The sequence below is a fragment of the Lithobates pipiens genome, unplaced genomic scaffold (genome assembly GCF_037356315.1).
Source record: "Lithobates pipiens isolate NorthernLeopardFrog02 unplaced genomic scaffold, aLitPip1_a1.2 Scaffold_19, whole genome shotgun sequence".
NCBI lineage: Eukaryota > Metazoa > Chordata > Amphibia > Anura > Ranidae > Lithobates > Lithobates pipiens.
Window position 1 is genome coordinate 225,204,640 of NW_027507764.1, and position 21,906 is coordinate 225,226,545.

At 41.3% G+C, this 21,906-nt stretch overlaps 1 protein-coding gene across 2 annotated transcripts in view; it reads left to right on the plus strand.

Annotated features, from left to right (window-relative positions):
• COBL (cordon-bleu WH2 repeat protein) overlaps window positions 1-21,906 on the plus strand; it is a 494,130-nt gene that overhangs the window by 33,130 nt on the left and 439,094 nt on the right. Inside the window, exon 3 of one of the 2 annotated variants that reach the window (XM_077491755.1) lies at window positions 16,474-16,521. The exons of the other annotated variant lie outside the window; for it this stretch is intronic. Within the exon in view, the coding sequence (XP_077347881.1) occupies window positions 16,474-16,521 (48 nt within the window). The remainder of the gene's footprint in view (window positions 1-16,473; window positions 16,522-21,906) is intronic. 2 annotated transcript variants of the gene reach the window in all.

The window sequence follows — 21,906 nt, forward strand, 5'->3', positions numbered from 1 at the left end:
TTTGTGTATGTTGGTTCTCCCCATCCCCTTTTTTTAGGGGTCAGAAAGAAAAAAAAGAGTTGATAATGACAGTACTCCGTACTGTATGTATTTATTATTGACACATTGATATTGTACAGATCATTGACTGATTGGATAATATATAATTTGTGTACTGATATATTATTTCTGATGTACAATGCTCTACAGCTATGCAATGTTCATTTGCTGTTCACTTTATTTTAAAGTTCAATAAAAATATTACCTTAAAAAATAAATATTTAAATATATTTCTGACAAGTTCAACAGGTATTTTCTGTACTTGTTGAAAATGTTCTTAGCCTGAAAAGCAAAAACGAATGCAGCCACCACACCCAAGGACTGGTAAGCTGCAATATATTAAAAAATATTTTTTTTTTGTTTTGGGTTTAGATACACATACATTAACATGCATGTAGATACATCTCCCTGGATCAGTCAACCATTCACTTTAACTTTGTATATCTTGTATTTATAAGTGTCATTCTTACAATCCTTATCAACTTAGTAAGGATTTAAACATGGAAAATGTAAGTAACCTCTGGGCTACACCTAAAACCTACAAAGTACCAATTGTGGCTCTGCAGCATTCACAAGTCTTTCTCCTACCTCAATTATGGTAGACCTCTCCTGAGCCTAGAATAACAGAAGGGGTGGAATGAAGTGAAAGTGGTATGCCTGGGCAAAATGTGGGTGGGGCAGTAATTTAGAAGACATAAGAAAACGAACATACAATGATTAAAATAAAATACATATTACAACTAAATGGCAGACAACAACATTTATTATTTGTTCTTTAACCGCTTGCGGACCAGGTTGGCTCCGCTGCGCAAAATCACGTTATGTTACATGATCTGGCGATGCTTGCATAGCAGACGCATGCTCCCATGGCCACTGCGAGCTCCGTGAGTCTGACCGTGTGACCCACATACTCGATGTCCACAGGGATACCCACTATCGTCTCATGGAGAGGAAGAATGGGAAAATGCTAATGTAAACAAGCATTTCCCCATTCTGCCTAGTGACAGTACACTGATCACAGCTCCCTGTAATCGGGAGCGGTGATCAGTGACATGTCACAGCTAGCCCACCCCCCCTACAGTTAGAATCACTCCCTAGGACACGTGCAATTCATAGTGCATGAACAAAATGATAAAATACAGTCTTTAGTGAAATTAAATAAAGTGCCAGTGATAGTTGGTTCCGTAATCTTCTTAAAAAATATAAAAAAGTTGTTAAATATGTATATAAGACAGTCTATATAAAAGCTGAAATAGGTGCTCAGTGACTTGTTCAGTGCTTCTCAAAAGAAAAACAGGTGCCAGCAATCGTGTTGTAATTTCTGTGTCTCCAGTATACACGGCACACTAGGTGAAATGGCCCCTTACCTTACTGCTGTAAGGTAAACAGCAAATCAAGCAGCAAAAACAAGGGTCCAGGGATTCTATCCCAATTCCTAGCAGGTGGATATTGGTCCCCTCAGGTAGGTATTTTTCCTCTCAGATAGTTTCCATATAGATCTTTGGCTTCAGTATAACTCCCAGAGGTCTCATAGGAAAGATAGAGGTACACTCGGATGGTGAAGTACGTTCGTAAAATTTATTGTAACGATATATAAAAAGAGGTACTCACAAACATACGATAAAATACAGCTTTAAAAACGGACGAGCAATCCGCTCGTGTATGCGAACGTCACTTCCGGTATCCTCGTTCCGACGCGTATCGTCACTGGTCACGTGACTTCATCAGGGAATGGGATACTCTAGCACGGAAGTGTCTTTTATATGCACGTGTATGGCGGCCATTTTACTGAAGTCTCCCATAAGATAACATTGGCATCGCCATCTTTTTGGAGTCTTCCATAGGCTAACATGGTGCAGCCATCTTTTAGGAGTCAATCTCCACCCAGCATCATTTTCCACATATCTAAGCTACACCCGCGGCCATTTTTCGTTGGTCCCGGTTAGCAGCCATTTCTGTACAAGGGTTATTTATCAAATGTCGTAGATCACGTTAATATTATAGCCCCATATTTTACACTAAAAATTATCTAAAACCGTTCTTTAAAATAGTATATATAGATTTATAAGACAAATGGTAAGGTAACATTTTATCTCATGCTTGGTATATATTAGCACTATATTCCCCCTAGATATAATGCCCATTAACTAGTTCGACAATCCTGGCTTTTTGGGTATCTAAGGCCAAATTCGGATAATATGGGAAGTAGAAAGTCTTCCCATTATTGTCGTTTTGTCAGGAACCGGAAATGGCGTTCAAAGGTGGACCCAAAATGGTTCATTTATACTGTCACAATACTTAAAATAGTTTTACAGACATGTGAATTGGATATAATATAAAATGAGTATTGCAAGATCATTACATTAAAACAAGTATCAAATCTAAAACCAAGTTAGAAAATATAAAAATAAGTAAGAATATATATTTTTTAAAAATCGCTGATAAAGCAGTTTAAGTCAAAATCAATGTTCAAACCTTGGGGGGTAAATGTGTCCAGAATAAAAATCCACTTAGATTCTGCTTGACTGAGTGTCCTAACTTTGTGGCCCCCCCTCCAGTGTTTCTTATATGGTTCTATGCCCCAAAAGGTCAAATGAGTGGGGTCTTTATTGTGGTGGGTACTAAAGTGTCTGGATACACTATGCTTATCAAAGCCGCTAATAATGTTCTTTACATGTTCTTTTATTCTTACTCTCAGCGGTCTTTTGGTTCGCCCAACATATTGTAAGCCGCAACTACACTGTAAAGCATAAACAGCTCCCTTGGTGTTGCAGCATATGAAATCCTTAATATTATACGTGTTTCCCGCACTTGTAGAGGTGAAGTTGAATTTCTTTTCGACCGGCTTTTTTACTCTTGTGCACGCATAACAGCGTCTACAGGGAAAGAATCCCTTGCCTGTAAAGAACGTTAAGCCATTATAGGGGGGATCAGGGATGTTTTTTACTATCTTATCCCTTAGGGTTGGTGCTCTTTTATAAATAAATCGTGGATGTTGGGGTAGGATTTCCTGCAGGTGTATATCTGACCTTAGTATGTGCCAATGCTTTTTAATCATTTTCTCGATCTTCTTATGTTGCATATTATAATTCAATATTATTGGTACTCCATCACTTTTGTTCATAGTGGGTGGTTTATCCTTTATTAGTGTTGCTCTATCCATATTTTCAATTTCTGTGATGTTTGTCTTGATGTCTTCACTCTTGTAGCCTTTATGGATAAATCTATTTCCAATTTTCTCTGCTTGTGTCACAAAGTCTCTTGGGTGGGAGCAGTTCCTTCGTAGCCGGATCATTTGTCCTTTCGGGATATTGCTCAATCAATTCCAATGGTGGCAACTATCAGTGGGCAAATAGCTGTTCCTGTCCACATTTTTGAAATGAGTTTTAGTATACAATGATTTCTCTTCTTGTCTTATTTCTAAGTCCAGGAACGTAATGGTCTCGTCACTTATCTCCCACATTAAATTAATGTTCCTGTCATTTTTATTTAATCCTTCTAGGAAGGAGATTAGTTTGTTTTTTTCCCCTTTCCACAGTATTAATATGTCATCTATATACCTTTTGTAGGTCACTAGTTCTTCGGGGGGGTTCTTAAAAATCGTCTCCTCCTCCCATTGTGACATGAAGAGACATGCCACACTGGGCGCAAATTTTGCGCCCATCGCTACACCCACTTTTTGATGATAATAATTTCGGTCATACCAAAAATAGCTGCTTTTTAAACAGAAATCTAAACTTTTAATTAAAAATTTTCTTTGGAAGCATGGCAAGGTCGAGAATTTTCTTAGGCCCCATTTTGTGGCTTCACATGCCTGATGGTGTTGGATAATTGTGTACAAGGAAGCCACATCGGCAGTTGCCAGTATCCACGGCGTTTCTCCTTTGGGGGTCTCCTCTATTAGTTGCAGTACTTGTTTAGTGTCTCTCAAGTAGGCTCTAGTTTGTTTGACCACTGGTTGTAAGTAATTATCCAGATATTGTCCTATTCTTGAGGTCAAGGAATCGATTCCATTGACTATAGGTCTCGGTGGAGGGTTTGTGCTATCTTTATGTATCTTAGGTACTGAATAAATCACAGGAGTCCTGCACGACTCAGGAATCAAGAACTTGGCTTCCTTTTTGTTGAGAATATTTCTCTTTAGGCCTAGATGTACAATCTGCTCTAATTCCTTTCTGCATCTAAATATCGGATTGCTCGGCAGTACTTTGTATGTGTCTTTATCTTCCAGTAGCTTCTTCATGGTCTCTTTGTATTGTGTTTTAGATTGGACTACAATTCCTCCCCCTTTATCTGCCGGGCGGATGACAATGTCCTTTCTCTTTATCAGTTTACTTATGCCATTTTTTATGAATTTCGGTCCTTCTAGTTTTTTGACTTTCATTTCCTTTAGATCTTGCAATACTACTTTTTTAAAAACATCTATATGTTTATTATTATTTAAAACTGGATTAAAAACAGATTTATTTCTTAATTCACTATGGACTATTTCTTGGTTTTCTACAGGCGGTCGTCTTTTAGAAGGATTACTAGCTATGTATTTTTTGATGTTTAAGGTTCTGATGTATTTTTGGATCTGTATATAGGTCTCAAATTTGTCTAGGTTTTTTATCGGTGCATATTTCAGGCCCTTATCCAGTACTCCAATTTCTTCGTGGGATAGGGATTTACCACTTATATTAAAAATACCTTCACCTTTTAATTTCTTCTTGGCCTGCGATCTCTTTCCGGCTCTCTTTCCTCTCTTCTTCCTGGGCTTCTCCGTGGGTCTCTTGGTTCCAACGCCCATTTTGGGGGATGATTCTCCATCCCTCTCTCTAAAAAAGCCCTCCTCTGGTGTGGGTCTTGGTAATAGTTTTGCATTCCTCCGTCTCTTTCGTCATCATAATAATCTCTTAGTGGGGCAAAATGGTTGTACAATGCTATCGGATTCTGATTATTTGTGCCATTGTCTCTTTGTGGGGGGCGCCAATTGTCCCTATACCCATTTCCATCATTCATCCGATTATCCCTTTGTGGGGGTCTCCAATTATCTCTTTGTCCGTTTCCATGGTTGTGTGGGGGGCTTTTTTCTCGTGGTCCATATTGGCCCCTATTATCTCTCTGATCGTAGGTGGTTCTGTTATTGTTACCGTTACCATTATATTGTTTCTTATTGTTATATTTCCAATAAGGTTTTTTCCCTTTATTTTGTGGGGTATTGTACGGATAGTATGGTCTTTGATCATGGTTATGCGGGGTGGAGTAATTATGGTCATTTTGTGGTTCACTATTTCTATGATGTCCTGGGGAATGTCTTTGTTGCTCATTCGGGTATGGTCTTATTTGGGTTCCAGTCTGTTGTGGGATTTTTTCTGGTGTCGAGAAAGTAGAGATGGGGTCAGAGTAGCCTAGTTTACTCTGCCATTTGAATACCTCCTCTTTTTTAAAATCATTAATGTCTCTGGTGTACTTCTTGCTCTTCCTAGTTTTAACCTCCTTATCTTTCCTATTTAAATCCTTGTTTAGTTGCGTGGTTAAGGATATGAATTCCGGTTTCTCCTTATGGTTCTCAAGTTCTCCTTTGATTTCTTCTATTGTCCCCTCAATCTTACACATCTTCCTTTGCTTTCTTCTCAATAAGAATTCCAGGAGTTCCAATCCCTTCTCATTGAAGAACTTGAACCATTCATCCATGGAGTCCTGGTCTAGGAGTCCATCATTAGGTGGTACATCCCATCTGAGACGTCTGGGTACTATTTTATCTTTTATATATTGTTCAAAGGTGGCTATATCCCACCATAGGCTCACCTTTTTCTCCATGTTATGACTCAGTTTCCGCATCAGACTTTCTAGGTCAACATTTTTTTGGGAATTAGAATCAATGCTATTAAAAACTTCCTCTAAATTAACTTTTCTTTTTTCCATAAAGGAAAATACTTCCATGACTGCAGCAGGGATATGTGGGATATTTAATAGAGTAATTTGGTTTAGGGTATCCCCGCGCTGTCGTCAAGGGCCTAAACTATTTAAAAGGATAGGTTGCAGCAAACTACCGACAGGGGTATGAACCCTAACCCCCAGATAATAAAAGAGAAAATCAAACAGATGGTGTTGCGCTACCTGAACTAGATATAAATATAAATATAAAGAGCCTAGTACTGGAAAAATTAAAATCTAGCTATAAATCAACTAGCCTATCTTAAATAGAAATTAAGGTGCCTTGTGCTAGTGTATTATAAAACTTAAATTCCAGAAATCATGTGTTTATATATCAACATAAGTAACTAAGTAAAAGGAAAAAATATTCCATAAAGTGCAAATGTTAAAACGTGCAATTCATAGTGCATGAACAAAATGATAAAATACAGTCTTTAGTGAAATTAAATAAAGTGCCAGTGATAGTTGGTTCCGTAATCTTCTTAAAAAATATAAAAAAGTTGTTAAATATGTATATAAGACAGTCTATATAAAAGCTGAAATAGGTGCTCAGTGACTTGTTCAGTGCTTCTCAAAAGAAAAACAGGTGCCAGCAATCGTGTTGTAATTTCTGTGTCTCCAGTATACACGGCACACTAGGTGAAATGGCCCCTTACCTTACTGCTGTAAGGTAAACAGCAAATCAAGCAGCAAAAACAAGGGTCCAGGGATTCTATCCCAATTCCTAGCAGGTGGATATTGGTCCCCTCAGGTAGGTATTTTTCCTCTCAGATAGTTTCCATATAGATCTTTGGCTTCAGTATAACTCCCAGAGGTCTCATAGGAAAGATAGAGGTACACTCGGATGGTGAAGTACGTTCGTAAAATTTATTGTAACGATATATAAAAAGAGGTACTCACAAACATACGATAAAATACAGCTTTAAAAACGGACGAGCAATCCGCTCGTGTATGCGAACGTCACTTCCGGTATCCTCGTTCCGACGCGTATCGTCACTGGTCACGTGACTTCATCAGGGAATGGGATACTCTAGCACGGAAGTGTCTTTTATATGCACGTGTATGGCGGCCATTTTACTGAAGTCTCCCATAAGATAACATTGGCATCGCCATCTTTTTGGAGTCTTCCATAGGCTAACATGGTGCAGCCATCTTTTAGGAGTCAATCTCCACCCAGCATCATTTTCCACATATCTAAGCTACACCCGCGGCCATTTTTCGTTGGTCCCGGTTAGCAGCCATTTCTGTACAAGGGTTATTTATCAAATGTCGTAGATCACGTTAATATTATAGCCCCATATTTTACACTAAAAATGATCTAAAACCGTTCTTTAAAATAGTATATATAGATTTATAAGACAAATGGTAAGGTAACATTTTATCTCATGCTTGGTATATATTAGCACTATATTCCCCCTAGATATAATGCCCATTAACTAGTTCGACAATCCTGGCTTTTTGGGTATCTAAGGCCAAATTCGGATAATATGGGAAGTAGAAAGTCTTCCCATTATTGTCGTTTTGTCAGGAACCGGAAATGGCGTTCAAAGGTGGACCCAAAATGGTTCATTTATACTGTCACAATACTTAAAATAGTTTTACAGACATGTGAATTGGATATAATATAAAATGAGTATTGCAAGATCATTACATTAAAACAAGTATCAAATCTAAAACCAAGTTAGAAAATATAAAAATAAGTAAGAATATATATTTTTTAAAAATCGCTGATAAAGCAGTTTAAGTCAAAATCAATGTTCAAACCTTGGGGGGTAAATGTGTCCAGAATAAAAATCCACTTAGATTCTGCTTGACTGAGTGTCCTAACTTTGTGGCCCCCCCTCCAGTGTTTCTTATATGGTTCTATGCCCCAAAAGGTCAAATGAGTGGGGTCTTTATTGTGGTGGGTACTAAAGTGTCTGGATACACTATGCTTATCAAAGCCGCTAATAATGTTCTTTACATGTTCTTTTATTCTTACTCTCAGCGGTCTTTTGGTTCGCCCAACATATTGTAAGCCGCAACTACACTGTAAAGCATAAACAGCTCCCTTGGTGTTGCAGCATATGAAATCCTTAATATTATACGTGTTTCCCGTACTTGTAGAGGTGAAGTTGAATTTCTTTTCGACCGGCTTTTTTACTCTTGTGCACGCATAACAGCGTCTACAGGGAAAGAATCCCTTGCCTGTAAAGAACGTTAAGCCATTATAGGGGGGATCAGGGATGTTTTTTACTATCTTATCCCTTAGGGTTGGTGCTCTTTTATAAATAAATCGTGGATGTTGGGGTAGGATTTCCTGCAGGTGTATATCTGACCTTAGTATGTGCCAATGCTTTTTAATCATTTTCTCGATCTTCTTATGTTGCATATTATAATTCAATATTATTGGTACTCCATCACTTTTGTTCATAGTGGGTGGTTTATCCTTTATTAGTGTTGCTCTATCCATATTTTCAATTTCTGTGATGTTTGTCTTGATGTCTTCACTCTTGTAGCCTTTATGGATAAATCTATTTCCAATTTTCTCTGCTTGTGTCACAAAGTCTCTTGGGTGGGAGCAGTTCCTTCGTAGCCGGATCATTTGTCCTTTCGGGATATTGCTCAACCAATTCCAATGGTGGCAACTATCAGTGGGCAAATAGCTGTTCCTGTCCACATTTTTGAAATGAGTTTTAGTATACAATGATTTCTCTTCTTGTCTTATTTCTAAGTCCAGGAACGTAATGGTCTCGTCACTTATCTCCCACATTAAATTAATGTTCCTGTCATTTTTATTTAATCCTTCTAGGAAGGAGATTAGTTTGTTTTTTTCCCCTTTCCACAGTATTAATATGTCATCTATATACCTTTTGTAGGTCACTAGTTCTTCGGGGGGGTTCTTAAAAATCGTCTCCTCCTCCCATTGTGACATGAAGAGACATGCCACACTGGGCGCAAATTTTGCGCCCATCGCTACACCCACTTTTTGATGATAATAATTTCGGTCAAGGAATTAGAGCAGATTGTACATCTAGGCCTAAAGAGAAATATTCTCAACAAAAAGGAAGCCAAGTTCTTGATTCCTGAGTCGTGCAGGACTCCTGTGATTTATTCAGTACCTAAGATACATAAAGATAGCACAAACCCTCCACCGAGACCTATAGTCAATGGAATCGATTCCTTGACCTCAAGAATAGGACAATATCTGGATAATTACTTACAACCAGTGGTCAAACAAACTAGAGCCTACTTGAGAGACACTAAACAAGTACTGCAACTAATAGAGGAGACCCCCAAAGGAGAAACGCCGTGGATACTGGCAACTGCCGATGTGGCTTCCTTGTACACAATTATCCAACACCATCAGGCATGTGAAGCCACAAAATGGGGCCTAAGAAAATTCTCGACCTTGCCATGCTTCCAAAGAAAATTTTTAATTAAAAGTTTAGATTTCTGTTTAAAAAGCAGCTATTTTTGGTATGACCGAAATTATTATCATCAAAAAGTGGGTGTAGCGATGGGCGCAAAATTTGCGCCCAGTGTGGCATGTCTCTTCATGTCACAATGGGAGGAGGAGACGATTTTTAAGAACCCCCCCGAAGAACTAGTGACCTACAAAAGGTATATAGATGACATATTAATACTGTGGAAAGGGGAAAAAAACAAACTAATCTCCTTCCTAGAAGGATTAAATAAAAATGACAGGAACATTAATTTAATGTGGGAGATAAGTGACGAGACCATTACGTTCCTGGACTTAGAAATAAGACAAGAAGAGAAATCATTGTATACTAAAACTCATTTCAAAAATGTGGACAGGAACAGCTATTTGCCCACTGATAGTTGCCACCATTGGAATTGGTTGAGCAATATCCCGAAAGGACAAATGATCCGGCTACGAAGGAACTGCTCCCACCCAAGAGACTTTGTGACACAAGCAGAGAAAATTGGAAATAGATTTATCCATAAAGGCTACAAGAGTGAAGACATCAAGACAAACATCACAGAAATTGAAAATATGGATAGAGCAACACTAATAAAGGATAAACCACCCACTATGAACAAAAGTGATGGAGTACCAATAATATTGAATTATAATATGCAACATAAGAAGATCGAGAAAATGATTAAAAAGCATTGGCACATACTAAGGTCAGATATACACCTGCAGGAAATCCTACCCCAACATCCACGATTTATTTATAAAAGAGCACCAACCCTAAGGGATAAGATAGTAAAAAACATCCCTGATCCCCCCTATAATGGCTTAACGTTCTTTACAGGCAAGGGATTCTTTCCCTGTAGACGCTGTTATGCGTGCACAAGAGTAAAAAAGCCGGTCGAAAAGAAATTCAACTTCACCTCTACAAGTACGGGAAACACGTATAATATTAAGGATTTCATATGCTGCAACACCAAGGGAGCTGTTTATGCTTTACAGTGTAGTTGCGGCTTACAATATGTTGGGCGAACCAAAAGACCGCTGAGAGTAAGAATAAAAGAACATGTAAAGAACATTATTAGCGGCTTTGATAAGCATAGTGTATCCAGACACTTTAGTACCCACCACAATAAAGACCCCACTCATTTGACCTTTTGGGGCATAGAACCATATAAGAAACACTGGAGGGGGGGCCACAAAGTTAGGACACTCAGTCAAGCAGAATCTAAGTGGATTTTTATTCTGGATACATTTACCCCCCAAGGTTTGAACATTGATTTTGACTTAAACTGCTTTATCAGCGATTTTTAAAAAATATATATTCTTACTTATTTTTATATTTTCTAACTTGGTTTTAGATTTGATACTTGTTTTAATGTAATGATCTTGCAATACTCATTTTATATTATATCCAATTCACATGTCTGTAAAACTATTTTAAGTATTGTGACAGTATAAATGAACCATTTTGGGTCCACCTTTGAACGCCATTTCCGGTTCCTGACAAAACGACAATAATGGGAAGACTTTCTACTTCCCATATTATCCGAATTTGGCCTTAGATACCCAAAAAGCCAGGATTGTCGAACTAGTTAATGGGCATTATATCTAGGGGGAATATAGTGCTAATATATACCAAGCATGAGATAAAATGTTACCTTACCATTTGTCTTATAAATCTATATATACTATTTTAAAGAACGGTTTTAGATAATTTTTAGTGTAAAATATGGGGCTATAATATTAACGTGATCTACGACATTTGATAAATAACCCTTGTACAGAAATGGCTGCTAACCGGGACCAACGAAAAATGGCCGCGGGTGTAGCTTAGATATGTGGAAAATGATGCTGGGTGGAGATTGACTCCTAAAAGATGGCTGCACCATGTTAGCCTATGGAAGACTCCAAAAAGATGGCGATGCCAATGTTATCTTATGGGAGACTTCAGTAAAATGGCCGCCATACACGTGCATATAAAAGACACTTCCGTGCTAGAGTATCCCATTCCCTGATGAAGTCACGTGACCAGTGACGATACGCGTCGGAACGAGGATACCGGAAGTGACGTTCGCATACACGAGCGGATTGCTCGTCCGTTTTTAAAGCTGTATTTTATCGTATGTTTGTGAGTACCTCTTTTTATATATCGTTACAATAAATTTTACGAACGTACTTCACCATCCGAGTGTACCTCTATCTTTCCTATGAGACCTCTGGGAGTTATACTGAAGCCAAAGATCTATATGGAAACTATCTGAGAGGAAAAATACCTACCTGAGGGGACCAATATCCACCTGCTAGGAATTGGGATAGAATCCCTGGACCCTTGTTTTTGCTGCTTGATTTGCTGTTTACCTTACAGCAGTAAGGTAAGGGGCCATTTCACCTAGTGTGCCGTGTATACTGGAGACACAGAAATTACAACACGATTGCTGGCACCTGTTTTTCTTTTGAGAAGCACTGAACAAGTCACTGAGCACCTATTTCAGCTTTTATATAGACTGTCTTATATACATATTTAACAACTTTTTTATATTTTTTAAGAAGATTACGGAACCAACTATCACTGGCACTTTATTTAATTTCACTAAAGACTGTATTTTATCATTTTGTTCATGCACTATGAATTGCACGTTTTAACATTTGCACTTTATGGAATATTTTTTCCTTTTACTTAGTTACTTATGTTGATATATAAACACATGATTTCTGGAATTTAAGTTTTATAATACACTAGCACAAGGCACCTTAATTTCTATTTAAGATAGGCTAGTTGATTTATAGCTAGATTTTAATTTTTCCAGTACTAGGCTCTTTATATTTATATTTATATCTAGTTCAGGTAGCGCAACACCATCTGTTTGATTTTCTCTTTTATTATCTGGGGGTTAGGGTTCATACCCCTGTCGGTAGTTTGCTGCAACCTATCCTTTTAAATAGTTTAGGCCCTTGACGACAGCGCGGGGATACCCTAAACCAAATTACTCCCTAGGACACACTTAACCCCTGCAGTGCCCCCTCCTGGTTAGCCCCTTCACTGCCAGTGACATTTTTACATTAATCAATGCAATTTTATAGCATTGATCGCTGTATTAATGCCAGTGGTCCCAAAAATGTGTCAAAAGTGTCTGATGTGTCCACCATAATGTCACAGTCATGATAAAAATTGCAGATCGTCGCCATTAATAGTAAAAAAAAAACATTATTAATAAAAATGCCATAAAACTATCCCCTATTTTGTAGACGCTATAACTTTTGCGCAAACCAATCAATAAACGCTTATTGCAATCTTTTTTACCAAAAATATGTCGGCCTAAACTGAGGAAAAGAAAAATGTTTTTTATATATTTTTGGGGGATATTTATTATAGTAAAAAATAATGCTTTTTTTTTCCAAATTTTCACTCTTCTTTTGTTTATAGCGCAAAAAATAAAAACTGCAGAGGTGATCAAATACCACCAAAAGAAAGCGCTATTTGTGGGAAAAAAAAGGACGTAGATTTTGCTTGGGAATCGCAAAAAGTGCTCTGGTCTTTGGCCAGCCAGATCCTCCGGGGTCGAAGTGGTTAAATTCTAAATTCTAAATTCAGCCTTCAAACTTGCATTAAAACATTTTAACAGGAGATCATTTTATGTTACATGCAAGTTATTTTTTATGCATCATTTTATAAATTTCTAATAAAAAAAATAAACTAAGGACTTTATTATCAGTTTGCCAGTTGTTAATGCATATTACCCATAATCAACACACTGACACAAATATATCTTTTTTTTTTTTATGTGTGTCCCTCATTATTCTATAAATAGGTAAGGTCACAAAGTGAAGCCCAGATTCAAGATGAAAGATTAAATACCTTGTACTTGTTACAGTTGGCTTTTATCAGCAGTGCAGGCCTAGGTAGATCTGTTCTGAAAGGCACAGCTCCTTTTGTTTGACAATCATATCTCATTAAAACAGTACTCTATAAATACCATTAGTGCTAAAGCAGCCTTTAAAGAACAATTCAGTTCAAATGATTTATTATCAGCCATTTTGTGACTAGTGTAAAGGGCGAAGTCACCTCCATTTCCATAAACCGTTCATCCAATTTCTAAATGGTTGTATTTGTAAATTCCAAAAGCCAGTATAAAAAAGTAGTAGTGGTATAAAAGCACTTGTGGGTTTAACCAATCTTGTTTTTTTGTACAATTCTCTTTTAAAGGGGCATAGCAAGGGGTGTGTCCTATGCTTGCATACTTTTGCTGATCTCAAAAAGTTGGGAGATATGTTTTATTACTTCTTATAGTCATAAGAAGACAAATTTGAAAGCCGCGGAACCCCGTTAAAGTATATGGGACACTAACATGAAAAACCAAAAGTGCTCATTTTAAAGGCTTATATGCAAGTTATTGTCATAAAAAGTGTTTGGGGACCCGGGTCATACCCCAGGGGACATTTATCAATGCAAAAATAGTTTTAAAAACAGCAGTTTTTTCGGGAGAAGTGATTTTAATAATGCTTAAAGTGAAACAATAAAAATGAAATATTCCTTGAAAATAATAAATATCGTGACTGGGGAGTGTCTATAGGATGCCTGTAAAGTGGCGCAGTTTCCCCGTGTTTAGAACAGTACCACAGCAAAGTGACATTTCTAAAGGAAAAAAAGTCATTTAAAACTGACCGTAATGAGTTGTCGGGTCTTGGCAATATAGATAAAACTCATTGAGAAAAACAGCATGGGTCCTCCCCAGTCTATTACCAGGCCCTTTGGGTCTGGTATGAATATTAAAGGGGAACCCGAACCAAAAGTTTAAAAAAAATTGCGTGTGGGTCCCGCCAAAATCCATACCAGGTCCTTCAGGTCTGGTATGGATATTAAGGGGAACCCTGTGCCAAATAAAAAAAAACAAATGGCGTAGGGGTCCCCCCCAAATTCCATACCAGACCCTTATCCAAGCACGCAACCTGGCAGGCCGCAGGAAAAGAGGGAGGGACGATTGAGCACCCTCCCCTCCTGAACCGTACCAAGCCACATGCCCTCAACATGGGGAGGATGCAGCCCGGCCGGTCAGGAAAAGGGGTGGGGACGAGCGATCGCCCCCCCCCCACCCCAAAGCCCCTTGTCCCCATGTTGATTGGGACAAAGGCCTCATCTCCACAACCCTTGCCTGCGGGTGGGGGGCTTATCAGAATCTGGAAGCCACCTTTAAGAAGGGGACCCCCAGATCCTGGCCTTCCACCATGTTAATTTGTAACGGGCACATTGTACCCCTACCATTTCGCAAAAAATGTCAAAATTAGTAAAAAAAACAGAAGACACTTTGGGACAAGTCCTTTATTAGAAAATATTGTAGATCCATCTCATGCCGCCCGATGAGCCAAAAAAAGAAAAAAAAAGCAGCCACAGCTCCGCCTCCATGGGAGACTCCCGCCAAGTGATGCTTCTTCTCCATGACAGCTGTTATATAGCTGAGGGCGGGGCCACTCAGTGACTTAAACGGGCGACCCCACGTTCCTCTGACCTTAAGTGGCAGGTGTGGTAAATTTGGTGTTATCTCTCTCACACTCTCTCTTTCATACTGGCCCCTGGAAGTTCAATATGGCACCCCATGACAAAGAACTCTCAGAGGATCAGAAAAAAAGAATTGTTGCTCTACATGAAGATAGCCTAGGCTATAAGCAGATTGCCAAAACCTTGAAACTGAGCTGCAGCACTGTGGCCAAGACCATACAGCGGTTTAACAGGACAGGTTCCACTCAGAACAGGCCTCTCCATGGTCGACCAAAGAGGTGGAGTAGACATGCTCAGCGTCATATCCAGAGGTTGTCTTTGGAAAATAGACTTATGAGTGCTGCCAGCATTGCTGCAGAGGTTGAAGGGGTGGGGGGTCAGCCTGTCAGTGCTCAGACCATACGCCACACACTGCATCAAATTGGTTTGCATCGCATCGTCCCTGAAGGATTCCTCTTCTAAAGATGATGCACAAGAAAGCCTGCAAACAGTTTGCTGAAGACAAGCGGACCAAAGACATGGATTACTGAAACCATGTCCTGTGGTCTGATGAGACCAAGATAAACTTATTTGGTTCAGAAGGTGTCAATCATATGTCGTGGCAACCAGCTGAGGAGTACAAAGACAAGTGTGTCTTGCTACAGGCAAGCATGGTGGTGGGAGTTTTATGGTCTGGGGTTGCATGAGCGTTGCCAGCACTGGGGACCTACAGTTCATTAAATGCCAACATGTACTGTGACATACTAAAGCAGAGCATGACCCCCTCCCTTTGGAGACTGTGCCGCAGGGCAGTATTATAACATGATAACGACCCCAAACACACCTCCAAGATGACCATGATGGATTGGCCAAGTATGTCTCCAGACCTATATCCTATTGAGCATCTGTGGGGAATCCTCAAAGGGAAGGTGGAGGAGCGCAAGGTCTCTAATATCCACCAGCTCCGTGATGTTGTCATGGAGGAGTGGAAGGGGACTCCAGTGGCAACCTGTAAAGCACTGGTGAACACCATGCCCAAAAGGGTTAAGGTAGTGCTGGAAAATAATGGTGACAGAATATTGGCACTTTGGGCCCAATTTGAACATTTTTACTGAGGGGTGTACTCACTTTTGTTGCCATCAGTTTAGACATTAATGGTTGTGTGCTGAGTTATTTTGAGGTGACAGCAAATTTATACTGTTATACAAGCTGTACACTCACTATTTTACATTGTAGCAAAGTGTCATTTCTTCAGTGTTGTCACATGAAAAGATATAATAATATATTTACAAAAATGTGAAGGTTGTACTCACCTTTGTGAGATACTGTATATGTTGTCCTGGGAATGTGTTTAAGGTAATGTAAGAAAAAAGCATGAAATTAACTGAGGAAACCTAATGCATGTGTGCCAAATGTTGTATTTGACCTATTGATAGTAGTTAGAGATGGAAGATTTATGTGCAGACACAGTGGGGTTGATTTTCTAAAAGAGATTGGAAGTGAATTTTCATTTTCTAAGGGAACGTCTACTTAGCTTAGTAAATGTAATGAAACTAAGCTGATTTCAATCATTCACTCATATCTATGCCTTTTTTTTTTTTTTTTTATAATCCTTCAGTGTGATTGGGCATTGTTTGCAAAGTGAATTTTCACCACATTCACTAAGGTAAGCGGCAATTAATTTTGTAAGGTCAACGTGGTCTATTTCTTTACTAAATCAACTCCAGCCTATCTTGCTATTCTGATAAAAAATAAAAAAAAAGTCAGAGATCGAATTTCTATTTCTGAATTTAGGCTGGAGAGAAATATACTGTATTCAAGCAGAGAATACAGTACATTATAGAGAGGATATGGAACATAATGTTCATATGACACTAGTAGGAATGAGCTTCGAGTTCAAATAGAACCCATGTTCGACTCGAACATCATCTGTTCGGCCGTTCACCGAATTCTGAACGTTATGGGCCGTTCGAGCCAAATTCGAGTGGCGTGTCATGGCCCATAATTCACTGCAGCATCGCAGTGCATTGCTGGCTACTGATTGCCCAAGCATGCATTATGACCCACATGCTTTGGCCAATCACAGCACAGAAAAAACGGAGAGCCATAATTGGCCAAAGCCAGGGTGGCTTTGGCTGATTATGTCTCAGGGGGTTTAGTACACGCCCCACACTATATAAGGCTGCCTGCGAAACAGCCTTGTGTAGTGTGTTGTGGCGGTGGTTAAAGACAGAGACAGAAAAAGAGAGAGACAGTGTAATTTCATTTGAGTTAGATAGAGTAGGCAGGCGAGTCAGTTAACTTCAGTTACAGTGTGTAGAGGATATATATGCATCCCAGGTGTTGTGTATATATATTTATACACTGTATTCAGTTTAGCTAGGCAGGGAGCTGCAGTATTTAGTTTTAGTGCCCTTTGCACAGTATGCACCTAAAGCTTACCTGAATACAATTGCCCGTGTTCTCATACAAACACAGGCAGGGAGCTGCAGTATTTTGTTTTAGTGTCCTTTGCACAGTGTGCACCTAAAGCTTACCTGAATACAATTGCAGGTGTTCTCACACTAATACCACAGGCAGGGAGCTGAAGTATTTTCAATTAGTGTACTGTGTCCTCTGCATAGTTTTGCAACTAAAGCTAACTGAATACAATTGTTGGTGTTCTCATACTAATAATACTACAGGCAGGCAGTTGATTCTGCTAACTGCAGTATAATCAGTATATATATACATCCCAGCTTTTTGCAGCTACATCTCCCTGCAGGCCATTCGTATGTCTGGAAGGCCAACAAGCAGACAGTCACAAGCCAATAAAAGAGGGCAAGCAGGCTCTGTGTCTAGAGGCAACAGTGCTGGTCGTGGACACGGTGCATCCTCATCAGCACGTGGCTGTGGGACACGCTTGCCCTTTTTTTCAGCAGCTGGCCGTGTTGAGCCGCAACATGCCGAAGACTTGATAGAGTGGGTGACCAAGCCGTCCTCATCCTCCTCATCCTCTCTCACCCAGGCTCGGGGTACTTTGTCTGGCAAAGCAGCTGCCAACACGACCTCTTCCCTCGGATCAGTCACTCCTTCCCTAGCACCACCATGTCCTCCTGAGGAGTCCCCCAAACTGTTTGACCACAATGTTAGCTACATGCTCCAGGAGGATGCCCAGTGTTTTGAAGGCTCTGATGATGGTACCCAGCTAGAGGAAGGAAGTAACGTGAGCCCAGAGAGGGGGTGCCCAAGAAGGACAGCAATCTGGCAGTCATGTTCCCCCAGCTGCAGCATACTGTCAGGTTTGCTCCAGTGATGAGGAGGGGGGGGATGATGAGGTCACTGACTCCACGTGGGTGCCTGATAGGAGAGAGGAGGATGAGGAAGCACATCTCCAATGATGCAGGATGCCCTCCAGGGGCCAGCTTTAGGGCAGCACACCGACTGTATCACACCGCAGAGCTATGCATGTGCAGGTCGCTGCTGTCTCTGCATGTTATTCCAAAAGTTCTTTGGTGTGGGCCTTTTTTGAGATGAGTGCATCAGATCACACCTCTGCTATTTGCAACATATGTCTCAAGCTTATCTTGCGTGGCCAAAACATCAGCCACTTTGGCACAACATGCTTGACCAGACATATGTCGACCTGCCATGCAGTTCATTGGCAAGCGTACCTAAAAGACTAACACCAAAGAACAAAGAGGACCTCTCCTTGCTCCTCATCAGCTGGGATCTCCAAACCCACTATACCTTCAGTCCTCTCTGAAACCTGCACTGAGAGGAATGAAGGTGTAGAGTTAGGTGTGTCACAGCCAAGTTACTTGTGGGCAATCTGCTAGCGGTACACGTCAGATTGTACCATACAAATTTCCCTGCCCCAGCTGCTGCACCTCCAAAAGATATTCACTCCCAGCCATCCACATGCCCAACGGTTGAATTCTAGCTTGGATAAATTGCTAGCACTTCAACTGCTGCCTTTTCCATTGGTAGACCCTGCCCCCTTCTGTGAGTTTGTGGAATGTGCGGTTCCTCAGTGGCAGGTTCCCATACGCCACTTTTTCTCACGGAAGGCGATTTTGGCTCTCTACCGGCATGTGGAAGGCAATGTCTTGGCCTCACTGGATAGGGCGGTCAGCGATAAGGTGCATATTACTGCTGACTCATGGTCCAGCAGGCATGGACAGGGACATTACCCATCTTTCACGGCGCATTGAGTGACTGTGCTGGCAGCTGGGAAGGATGTAGGACAAGGCGCAGTAGTGTTGGAGGTTGTTCCGCCACCACGCCTCCAAAATGCTACTACTGGTGATTGACACACCTTTCTCCTCCACCCCTCCTCTTCTTCTTCCTCAATGGCCTCTTCCTGTGCTTTGTCCTTGGAACCAGTGGTGCTCCATAGGGGCTATGCAAGTACGCAGGCAAAAAGATGCCATGCGGTGCTTGCGCTGGTGTGCTTGGGGGACAGGAGCCACACTGGGGCAGAGATTCTGTCAGCTCTGCAGGGGCAGGCTGAGAGGTGGTTGACGCCATGCCAGCTTAAGCCAGAAATGGTGGTTTGTGACAATGGCACCAACCTTCTCTCCGCTCTCCGACAGGGACAACTGACCCATGTGCCCTGTTTGGTTCATGTCCTTAACTTGGTGGTGCAGCGGTTCTTGGGCAGGTACCCAGGCTTACAGGATGTCCTGAGGCAGGCCAGGAAAGTCTGTGTGCATTTCTGATGGTCATATAGTGCCAGTGCTCGGCTGGCTGACCTCCAAAAGGAATTTAACCTGCCCAAGAACCGCCTAATCTGTGACGTGCCCACCAGGTGGAACTCAACGTTGGCCATGCTGCAGCGGCTGCACATGCAGCAGAGGGCCATCAGTGAGTACCTGTGCAACTATGGCACCAGGACAGGGTCAGGTGAGCTTGTTTTTTTTTCCCACGTCAGTGGGCCATGATCAGGGATGCATGCACTGTCCTGTCACTATTTGAGGAGGCCACGAGGATGATGAGCAGTGACAGTGCATGCATCAGTGACACTGTCCCTCTTGTCCACCTGTTGGAGCACATGCTGCATGGAATAATGGACAGGCCACTTTAGGTAGAACAGAGGCAGGAAGAGGAGGACTTCCTTACCTCTCAAGGCCCCCTTTATCCAGAAAGTGTTCCTGCTGGCCTGCTGATCACACAGGAAGAGGTGGAGGAGGATTGTGTCAGCATGGAGGTGGAGCCTAGCACTCAACATCAGCAGCAGTCTTTAAGGCAGGGGTCTCAAACTGGTGGCCCTCCAGCTGTTGTGAAACTACAAATCCCATCATGCCTCTGCTTGTAGGAGTCATGCGTGTAACTGTCAGCCATGCAATGCCTCATGGGACTTGTAGTTTCGCAACAGCTGGAGGGCTACCAGTTTGAGACCCCTGCTTTAAGGGATCATTTACAGTCCCAAGAAACCCATGGAATTGTACATGGCTGGGAGGAGGTGGCTGTCATGTTGTCCTTAGTGACCCAGAAGCCTCCGGACCGAATGCGTCTATGCTGCATGGCCTCCCTGATCCTGCAAAGCCTGCGGAAGGATCCTCGTATTTGTCGGATCAAGGAGAGGGATCATTACTCGATCCATGTTACAAGGGTAAGGTTGTGGACCTCATCTTGCCATTGCAGAGGGAGCAGGGGATGAAACATCTTCGGGAGGCCTTGCAGAAAGGTCTGCGCAATGCGTTCCCAGAGACTAGGAGGTTACAAATTCCTGGTCCTGGACAACGTTTTGCTGAGGCTTTGGTCAGTCACAGAAGGAGAGGTGAAGAAGGTGGCCGTCTGACTGATGCGTTCAGACAATTTTTTAGTCTGCCACCCCAAGGTATGATCGGTTCCAGCAACCATCGCCAGCGTCTGATTTACATGGTGCAGGAATACCTAGGGGGAAGATCAGACTTGGACACCTTTCCCACCGAAAGTCCTCTGGGTTACTGGGTCTTGAGGATGGATCACTGGCCAGAGCTTGCACAGTATGCAATTGAGCTACTGGCCTGTCCTGCATCCAGTGTTCTTTCGGAACACACATTCAGTGCTGCTGGAGGCTTTGTAACCGATCACAGGGTGCACCTGTTCACCGACTCGGTTGCTCGACTGACCTTCATAAAAATGAATCATTCTTGGATCACCACCAGCTACCAAGCACCTGATGCTGATGTAACCGAATATTTTTTTTGTCAATTTTTTCAATGTCAGATTCCTTCAAGACTGCCTATGCTGATGCTGAGTCACTATCCTGTTATGCTGAGTGACTATCCTCTTCCTCCTCATTGATCATGCTGATAGCTTGTAAGAACATTTTTGGTTCTGGGTGCTGCCACCAGTGGCTAAGGCCCAAATATTCAGCCCCTGTTTAACAGGGGTGTGTAATTCCATTTTTTGATGCAATAATTTGCAGCAGGGCTCATTCCTGCGCTCCAACTAGAGTATCTGTGAGGAGTTGCAGTGTTGTGGCACCAGTGCCTAAGGCCCAATTTTTCTGCCCCTGTTTAACAGGGGCGTGTAATTACAATTTTTGATGCAATACTTTGCATCAGGGCTAATTCCTGCACTCCATCTAGAGTATCTGTGCGGGGTTGCAGTGTTGTGGCACCAGCACCAGTGCCTAATTACAATTCTTGATCTAATATTTCACAGCAGGGCCCATTCCTGTGCCCACCAGGAGTAACTGTGAGGGCTTACAGTGTTGTGGCAACACCACCACCACCACCAAAGGCCCAATTTTTCTGCCCCGTTCAACAGTTGCATGTAATTACAATTCTTGATATAATATTTCACAGCAGGGCATTCCAGCGCCCACCAAGAGTAACTTTGGGGGCTTACAGTGTTGTGGCAACATCAACACCTAAGGCCCAGATTTCTGCAGAGTATATAGGGCAGGCCCCTACTTTCAAACATCCAACTTACAAACGACTCCTACTGGCAAATGGAAGGAGACAACAAGAAGTGAGATGAAATCTAGGGAAATTCTCTCCTGTAAGAGTTAATATGGGAAAAACGTGTCTCCTCTCCACTGAAGCTTTATCACGAATCCTTGTTTCACTTGACTTTAAAA